This window comes from Lynx rufus, unplaced genomic scaffold (assembly GCF_022079265.1).
Source record: "Lynx rufus isolate CCGP_SWC_20201006 ecotype Redwood Valley unplaced genomic scaffold, mLynRuf1.p SCAF_7, whole genome shotgun sequence".
NCBI lineage: Eukaryota > Metazoa > Chordata > Mammalia > Carnivora > Felidae > Lynx > Lynx rufus.
Window position 1 is genome coordinate 94,381,742 of NW_025814889.1, and position 9,538 is coordinate 94,391,279.

At 44.1% G+C, this 9,538-nt stretch overlaps 1 protein-coding gene across 1 annotated transcript; it reads right to left on the minus strand.

Moving 5' to 3' along the window:
* Nucleotides 1–4,615: 4,615 nt before the first annotated feature.
* On the minus strand, nucleotides 4,616–5,455 carry LRRC10 (leucine rich repeat containing 10). Its single transcript, XM_047065494.1, has one exon. It carries the CDS (start codon nucleotides 5,453–5,455, stop codon nucleotides 4,616–4,618), a length of 840 nt encoding a protein of 279 aa, XP_046921450.1.
* Between the last annotated feature and the right edge of the window lie 4,083 nt (nucleotides 5,456–9,538).

A 9,538-nucleotide genomic window follows, 5' to 3' on the forward strand; every position in this document is an offset into this window, starting at 1 on the left:
ACAACAATAAATGTTAATCTAAAAAGAGGTAGAAACATGGGAGCTTCATTGTTACATCCAAGAATAACCCGTGCCTCTTTACCTCTTTGAATTCATATGCTTTGAAGCCCTTACAGATGTATTCATAAACCGAGATTATCTCAAGTTTACAAATCTTAATGTCTTTTCACTTTCAGAGGTAAAATAGCAACCTATGCCCCTCTATAATTCCTCTAACAGTTTTAGGATAGAGTTTCTTTTAACTCAAACTGAATATGGAAGCAGTTTTTTGCAAAATTTTTGTGATATGGAATTAGAGGTTTGGAATAGTACCTATATAAAAAATTGAGTATTTAGGGTTTTTAAATCCATTCTAGGTACGCATGTGTTGACTAAAACTAAAATAATTTTTAAAAATCTAGGTAGCTTTCAGTTTTCCTTTGAAGGATAATATGTATACTGGTAATTCTTTTATTATCCTTAAGCCAGGATCCATTCTTTGCCTGCTGGGAGGCCATGGGCCCACTTAACCTTTGCTGACTGTCTCACACCTTCCTGTGGTTTAACTCGGGAGGTACTGGCAGGACATGGGGATAGGCATTCGGTATTTTCTTCCTGCGTAGCTTGCTCTTTGGAGATGACTGCATCCCTGTGAGACCTACCACTACAGCCTTGCTGGTAGATCTTCTCCCCACACACTCGTGGGAGGGGCAGAGAGAGGGAGAAAGAATCCCAAGCAGGCTCCGCACTGTCAGGACAGGGCCCAATGTGGGGCTCAATCTCACAAACCAGGAGGTTATGATCTGAGCCGAAATCAAGAATTGAGTCAGACGCTTAACCAACAAGGCTTCCCCAACACCCCTGGTAGCCTCTTTTTTCATGCCTTTTAGCTCTTAATAGGTGAAAGTAACATTTCCCTGTTCATCTAGCCTCACGGGTGGCAATTGCTACACTAGCTGCCTCAGTATTATCTTGAATCCCCTCTTCTCCCAATGTTGCCCAGCAGTAGTTCTTTGCTAAGGTCTCTCCATTTTCTTGCATTTTCTTGCCAGGATAAAATGCATTTTCTTGCTCTGATAAAAGTCAACAGAATACTCTTATCCAAAATCCTTTTCTTAAAGTCTGCCTTGTCTTGTACCTATTCTAGTGTATTAGAACATCAGTAAAAGTGTAAAGAGGACTTAACTTTTTTTTAATCATAGAATTACTATAGAATGTTTCAGGTTGTCAAAATAATAAGGACAGACCAGATTTTAGATTTCTTATTTTTTAATTTTATTTTTAATGTTTTATTTATTTTTGAGAGAGCACGAGTGGGGGAGGGACAGAGAGCAAGGGACATAGGATCTGAAGTGGGCTTCACTGACAGCAGAGAGCCTAGCCTGATGCAAGGCTCAAACTCATGAACCAGGAGGTCATGACCTGAGCTGAAGTCGGGCCCCTCAACCAACTGAGCCAGGCGCCCCATCAGATTTCTTATTTTTAAGTTGAGCAACACCTAACACTTCTTTCAAAGGTTTATTGAAAAGGTTATATGACTTAACTTACACAAGACTCTGAAGATAGTACCTGACTGCCCTACAGATGTGCTCCATAAATGTTTGTCCCCCTACCCTGTGGGCTGGCGCATGATAAAATCTCCAAAATCCAGGTAAACGTGGAAGAATTATACTAGGCACTGAGGATTCAAAATTTGTTTCCTATTCTGCAGAAGTGGATCCTCTAGAAAGGAAGAAAAGCATGTAAATTTAAGTTTTATAAATAGCATTAATACTCTTTCTACAGTAGTGAGATTATAGGGCGTATATATACAGTGACAAAAAGCAGAGAGTAATGTCCAGCAGACACATGCCCATGTCTTCGATTCCCATGCCTCCTGCCTCTCAGGATACATGGGTTTTGTGTCAAGAAATAGTCACATTTTCCAAGTATGTACCTTGGTGATTTTGCACATTCTAGAGTAACAGGAAAAGGGCAAAGTACATTCATTTAGAAATTGAATAAATCCTTGGTAATCATGTTGGTGTATTTTCCCAGTTAGATAAGCCAGAAGCATTTCACCACATTGTTGTTCTTTTTCTTATATTCAAGACTATAGATACTGTTGCTGGAAATTTTACCGAGCCAGAGAAGGCCTTTTTGTTCTATTAGCATCATGTTTTTCCCTTCAACCAAAGAATTAGACTGCTTGTAAGTAGAAATACCATGCTGCATGGTGTAACACTTCATAAAAAGAACATGTTACGTAAACATTAGCTGTCACCTGCCAGGCACTATTCTATGTGCCTTTTACACAGTAATTTGGTTAATCCTTACAGTGCCTTCAAAGATGGAAATCTGCCATTTTACTGATGAGCAACCTGAGACACACAGATGGTAAGTGACTAGGAAATGGCAAAGCTGGGATTTGAACTCACGTAGTTAGAAAGGCCATGCTCTTTACCATCATACTACACTGCTGTGTTACTGTGTGTAGGATATGTGCTTCTAGTTAAAATTTGCATATAGTTGATTTTTAGGGTGCAGGCCCACTTTTTAAGTGTAAAATTATGAACTGTTAGTGATGTTGCATTTCAGATAAAAGATTTTAGTGGGCATCATTTGTATTTAGAGAAGCTAAATAAAATTCTGTATAAATTTCTCTGGTGCATAACATTTCGTGTTTCAGGGCTTTTAAAATTAGGAGTAAAGTTACATTTGGTGCTTCATTTCCCCTTTTTAACTTTGTAATTATGTCAGAATTTCAAGAAAACATCAGAGAGGTATGGAAGTGTTAATATACATTTACATGGTTTTTTTTTTATAAGATTGACTGAAACCCTATAGTGAAAACATTTTTGGATAGCAGAATCAGTGTTGAACATTTAACCATTGTTTGGGAAATGTTCTGTATTATTTTAGAAGAAAACCATTTGTGTGCCAAATGTTTACCATTTGACATTTGATTCAGACCACTTAGCTCATTAGATCTGTTGGCTTCATGCTGTTATATGGCTTTAGCCTACAGTTGTACTGGAAGAGATGGGCACATTAATCTTTGGAGGAGGAAGACAGGGTCAAAGGTAAAAGTCTGAGCCATCTGTAAGGCTGGCTGTGGACCCAGTTCGGAGGCAATTCTGTTAGCATAAAGTTTTAAGCATCAACAGTATAGTTTTGTTTGTCATTAGGCATGAAAAAATAAACTATAAATCCTAGCTATGTAATGGGAATCTGGACTCGTTACGAAAGGAGTTAAATATTTGAAAACCTATAACATTTAAGATTAAAGGGATCTGTTAGCAGGCTAATCAGTGGGTTGCAGATATTCTATAGACTGGGAGGTGGTTTAGCAAGAAATATTTATGGTAGGAAAACATATGAAAATAGTCTGCTGGGTAACGTCATTCTAGAACCAAACTTTGCTGAGTTAAGATGCTTTTATGGCAAAAGTAACTTTAAAAGCCAAACACATGTAAGTTTTAGTTATGACACTTTTTGTGTTCTTGTGGGTTCAAGAACATGACTGTTATTAAATCATCCACAGACAGCAGTATCTTTAAGGTTGATGTATTTGTGGGAAGAAGAAAAGGTCACAATTTACTTCTAAAAAAATGGCCAAAATGTCTAAGCTTGTACACTGACCATCAAAAGGCCCTATCTAGAAAAATCAAATCCAAATAAAGGCTAAGAAACTGAGGCTAGAGGCAGAAGTGTCTTATATATACCACAACCTTCAACGCAGATTTCCAAATGCTTGTTTCAAGTAAACAGATTCCTCACCTGCTACCTTTAACCTAATATCCTGGAAAGTGGTTTCCCTCCACGGAAGGGGATTCAGTTCAGTTCTTCGTAAATGTGAATAAACGGGAGGGCTCTACGGAGGCAGGCAGGTTACAACTAGGCTCGATTTTAATAAGACCACATTGCCAACAAGAGGTTCTACTTTCTAGAGGACTTGTAGTATTATAGTGACAGTAAGCAGTTGAGAGCAGACGTGGGGTCAAACCTTGACCTTTAGGGAAAACCAGCTAAATCAGCATGAACCACTGTCAAGTGTATAAGGTGGCAGCCGTACTCCACCAGGAGGCATTTTCTATCAGAGGTCCTCTCAGCATTCACTCAACTGCAGGGGAAAAGCTTCATCTTGAGCCTTTGCAACAGCACGGAGTCTGAGAGTCTGACTAGGTAGAAATGTCTTTTGTAAGTGGCCTGAATTTGTCCCTATTTTCATATCACTTAAGGTCATTCCTAGTAAAATATATCCTGCAAAGGGCTGGAGCCAGGCCACCTGAACTCTCAGGTGAATTCTTTAGTAAATACCTTATTTGAGGAGTTCGTGAGCATCCTGACCAGCCGCTTGTGGAGTAGAGAAGGACAGAATGTCCTAGCCCTTCGTACTCTTCAATGTTGCAAAATACCTATTTGGAGGAGCTGATTTGCTTGCAGAGAGTGAGGCCGGCCATAGCACCCAACTTCACTTTGGGAGAAATGTTGGCCAGAAATTCTCCCTTAATGTGAGTGAGGCGATTCTTTGGACTTCCATCACTCCCCCCTGGCAGAGCATCCCGTGTGTCCCAGAGCAATCCTGTACCCTCTAAAGGAGAGATCAGAAGATGCTGGAGTCGGATCCTTGGCGTTGACCTACGACTGAAGCTCCTCAGGAGTTGGGAGGAAGAAGTAGAGGAGGCAGGACAAGCCCCTCTCCCTCCTGACTTTCCTCCCTGGCCAAGGCGTAGCGTCTGGCTTTTCTGGGGTCAGGCTCTGGCGTCTCCTCTGCCCATCTTCCCACGCGGCGCACGCCTTTGGCCACCTTGGGTGCGTTCCTGCAGGGATTGTGGTCATAGATGACCAGCTTCAGACTCGACAGGTGGGCCAGGCTGGGGAAGTAACGGATGCTGTTCCTGTCCACGTCGATCACCTCCAGGAAGGGCATGTGCAGCAGCACGGGGGGGAAGTCAGTCAGCAGGTTGCCTGAGAGCCAGATGGTCCGCAGCTCTCGGAGGCGCTGGAGCTGGCCTGGCAGCAGACGCAGAGAATTGGAGCCGGCATGCAGAGTCTTTAGGAGACTTAGCTCGCAGACCACCTCCGGCAGCTGGGTGAGGCAGTTGGCCTCGACCCACAGGGTCCGGAGATTCTGGAGCAGGCTCAGCTCACTGGGGAGGTCGCAAAGTTTGTTGTTACCCAAGTAGAGGATGCAGAGCTGTTTCAAAGTACACACCACCTGGGGCAGAGCCTTGAAGTTGTTGAAATCCAGGGCCAGGATCTGCAGATTCTGCAGCTGCCCCAGCTCAGGAGGCAGGCTGTTGAGGTGGTTGTCACTCAGGTAGAGCTTGACCAGCTCCCGGAAGGAGCACACGTGCCCGGGGAAATGGCGTAGCTGGGTCCCACTCAGATCTACCATCTTGTCCACGGGCATCTCCCGGAGATCTCTGACCACGTAGTTCTGGCAGCAGTCAGCAGGGATGAAGGCCACCAGGGCCCTGATGGTGTTCCCCATGAAGAGGCCGGAGGCAGGGTGAGCCCCAGCCCACCGACTCACCAACGGGGCCCACTGCGGGTTGGGGCTGCCGCCGACTGCCCTGAGGCCTATTTTCCTCTCCCATTATAACCTGGGGTTGGCGGGACAAAAGCCAGTCACTTCAACAGAGAAAAGTGCTCGTGATAGCGACTTGAGTGTCGGGTGACAGGCCCAACGCACAGGGTCTGGGGAGGCCAGGCCTGATTCGCGTACTCACTTTCAGTCACCTAAGCCCCAATTGCCTTTATCTACATTTTTTCTGTTTGTTTGTTTCAAGCTGAAAATAGCTTCGCTGTTTTTTCTAATGATAAAACAGTAAGACATCATGTAAAGGCGTAACAGGAGAAAATGAAAAACACGCACAGCCATATTCCCCAGGAATGAACACTAAACATTTTAAGGTATGTCCTCCAGCTTTTGCTACAAGTAACCAATTTATTAAAAAAAAATTCATACTGCTTAAGAGTCTTACTTTTTCATAACATGGACATATTTTTGTGTTTGCGGGTATCTACACAATTATTTTTAACACCTGTATTCCATTGTATGGAGGCATCGTTGAAGTGTAAACAGCTCTCTGCTGTCATCTATTGGCATCTAGATTGCTTACAATGTGTCACTATTATAAATATCCTCGTACATGCACTGTGAGAGTTAACCACTGATTTCTTTAGGAAATGGGCTTAGAAGTGTTCCTGAGTCAAAGATACGCATGTTTGTTTTTTTTTAATTTTTATAATGTTTATTCATTTTTGAGAGACAGAGACAGTGCAAATGGGGAAGGGGCAGAGAAAGGAGGACAGAATCCAAAGCAGGCTCCAGGCTCCGAGCTGTCAGTACAGAGCCCGATGAGGGGCTCAAATCCACAAACTGTGAGATTATGACCTGAGCCGAAGTCAGATGCTTAACCAACTGAGCCACCCAGGTTCTCCCCACCTCCTTTTTTTTTTTTGAGAGAGAGAGCGTGCAAGTGAGCGAGGGTCAGAGAGAGAGAGGGAGAAGGGGGGCTCACCCGAAGTGGGGCTTGAGCTCACCTGATGTGGGACTCAAACTCATGAACCGTGAGATCATGACCTGAGCCAAAGTCAGATGCTTAACCACTGAGCCACCCAGCCGCCAACAGGTGTCCATTTTCTGAACTCTTCATTCTTACCAGGTAATAGTTTTCCATAGTTTACAAATTTGCCTTTGACAAAAGACGAGTGGGAAAGCAGAAGAGAGGGAAGAGGAAAGTCAGACTCCCGAAGCTTAAATAAATGAGGATATAATTCTCCAGTTCATCTACGGCAGATAACAGCTAATTGCCCATCAAAGGTTTGTGCTTTTCTTCCACAGTGTCCAGTTGTGGGAAGCAGCTGCCCAGCCAGGACAATTTCTAGTATGAGTCTAGGTCAGAGAGTCTAATTCTGGCCAATGAAATGTGGGCAGAAGTGATACCTGTCTCTTCTAGGCCTGGCTCATTTAAAACCAACCCCGCCTACCTCCACGCTCTCTCCATCTGCCTGCTGGATATCAACACCCAGGGTGACCTTAACTGCCACCATGTGGAAGTCACATGTTGAAACTGACAGGGCCTTGGTCCTTCTGGATCCCTGGAAAGGTTAACATTCCTAACACCCTCAAAGCTTCAGGTCAATTCTGATCTTTCTGCAAGTACCCTCTTGTACTGTTCGAAATCTTTTTGTTTGAATGTTTTGTTTTGTTTTTTAACTATAGACATCTATTTAAAAACCATTCCAAATGAGACGATCCATCAACCTGCCTGCTGTATGGGAGAGAGCCGGGGCTGGGGGAGTCTCAGCAAACTCTTTACCATCCTCCAGTGCCTTTGCTGCTAAATTGCTCCTAATAGACTGAGCAGAGCAGAAGAACATTCCGCGGGAATGGCCATTCCACAGAGCTCTTTGGTGATGCAGTGCCACCACCCACCTTTCTCCTCAGTCACAACTGAAGCTGGTGTCCTTGGACTTTCTACACACTGAAAGTCAAAGGCTGTCATCTCGAGGCTCCTCCTTGCTGTGTTGATTTTTACTATAATAAATGGCCTCTCAAAATGAACAAATCAGGAGACTATAGATGCTGGAGAGGATGTGGAGAAACGGGAACCCTCTTGCACTGTTGGTGGGAATGCAAACTGGTGCAGCCGCTCTGGAAAACAGTGTGGAGGTTCCTCAGAAAATTAAAAATAGACCTACCCTATGACCCAGCAATAGCACTGCTAGGAATTTACCCAAGGGATGCAGGAGTACTGATGCATAGGGGCACTTGTACCCCAATGTTTATAGCAGCACTCTCAACAATAGCCAAATTATGGAAAGAGCCTAAATGTCCATCAACTGATGAATGGATAAAGAAATTGTGGTTTATATACACAATGGAATACTACGTGGCAATGAGAAAGAATGAAATATGGCCCTTTGTAGCAACGTGGATGGAACTGGAGAGTGTTATGCTAAGTGAAATAAGCCATACAGAGAAAGATACCATATGGTTTCACTCTTATGTGGATCCTGAGAAACTTAACAGGAACCCATGGGGGAGGGAAAGGGAAAAAAAAAAAAAAGTTAGAGTGGGAGAGAGCCAAAGCATAAGAGACTCTTATAAACAGAACAAACTGAGGGTTGATGGGGGGTGGGAGGGAGGAGAGGGTGGGGGATGGGTATTGAGGAGGGCACCTTTTGGGATGAGCACTGGGTGTTGTATGGAAACCAATTTGACCATAAACTTCATATATTGAAAAAAATAAATAAATAAATGGCCTCTCGACAAGTACTATGCTTTGCCTCTATATTTAGCCTGGCCACTGTGACCACAGATGGTCATGAAACAGCTGCCCTGTTGTCCCTAGAAGTAATGATGACAATGATTGCCACCTGTTATTATTTGTAACTAATTGGCTAAACTCTAAGCACTGTGCCAGGGGTTTACATATACTCTCTCTTCTCGGAAGCTGCCAGAGGAATATTTTTTATCCCCAATTTTCAGATGAGAAAACTGAGGGTCCGAGAGGTTGAATAATGACATCAAATGTTTATTGAGCACTTACTATGTTCTGGAGGCAAGGAATCTTGTGGCTAACGAGATAGACAGGATAGGACCTTGTCTCACAAACTACACAATTCCACCAGAGCCGGGGTGGGGTTCTCCTCCTGGAATTAAGGTCCCACCAGCTGACAAACTCTGGCCTCACACTCAGAACTTCCACTGGGCGCTTTAATGCCATCCCCTAAATACGAGCATGGAGCTAAGGATAACCAAATGGTTGAGAAAGGCCTTTTGTGTGGACGGAGACAGAAATAAGCAGAAGAAAAGAAATCAAGAAAAAAAAAATGGAGAAAGCAGATTGTAACCAGCCACACTACAGTATTTTCAGAGTTTGTCCTGCCCTCATTTTTCATGCCTTTGTGTCAGGTTTAAAGTGAATGAAACGTCCCTTGGGAAGCGTGGAGGGTTATGGCTTGACCATTACCATGATTGTTCTATTGGCCCATCTCGACTGTTGTCCTTGGCAAGGGGACAGCCTGCAGATTCAATGGCATCTAGGTTGCTTACAGTGTGTCTGTGAAAGACCCACACGTCCCTCTTCACAAAGTCACTGGAAAGACCACATCCTCTCTGGCCACAGATGTCTGTGAGTCTATCAAATGGGTCACATGACCCCTGTGACCCCAGAGGGCTCTGAACTGGCCTATCTAAGGGACAGGTGGGAGATGTTCAGGGCTCAGTTTAAGGACTGAAGTTGGTGATAATCTCTGAAAAGGAATGTCGGAACGGTGGCCTGGGTGTAAGGAGGCAGCAGTTTAAAGCAAGAGATAGGGGAGACAGGCCTGATCCTGACAATGACTAGTTCCTGGGGGGTTTGCAAAGGGCACAGCCTCCCATTGCTCAAGGCACACAGGGTTGTGATCTTGAAGCTTCCAGAAAGAGCACTGACCACGTCACCTCTGCCCTTCATCTGCTTAAATATCCACTGTGCCCTTCCCGACCCCCACCTACCTGTTTCCCCCCTGTCGGCCACAATGCCTCCTTGTGGGACCATAGAAGCCCCACCTCAAGTCTGGG

Coding starts and splice junctions, on each gene's coding strand:
- LRRC10 (XM_047065494.1), bottom strand. CDS start 5,455: ATGGGGAACACCATCAGGGCCCTGGTGGCCTTCATCCCTGCTGACTGC.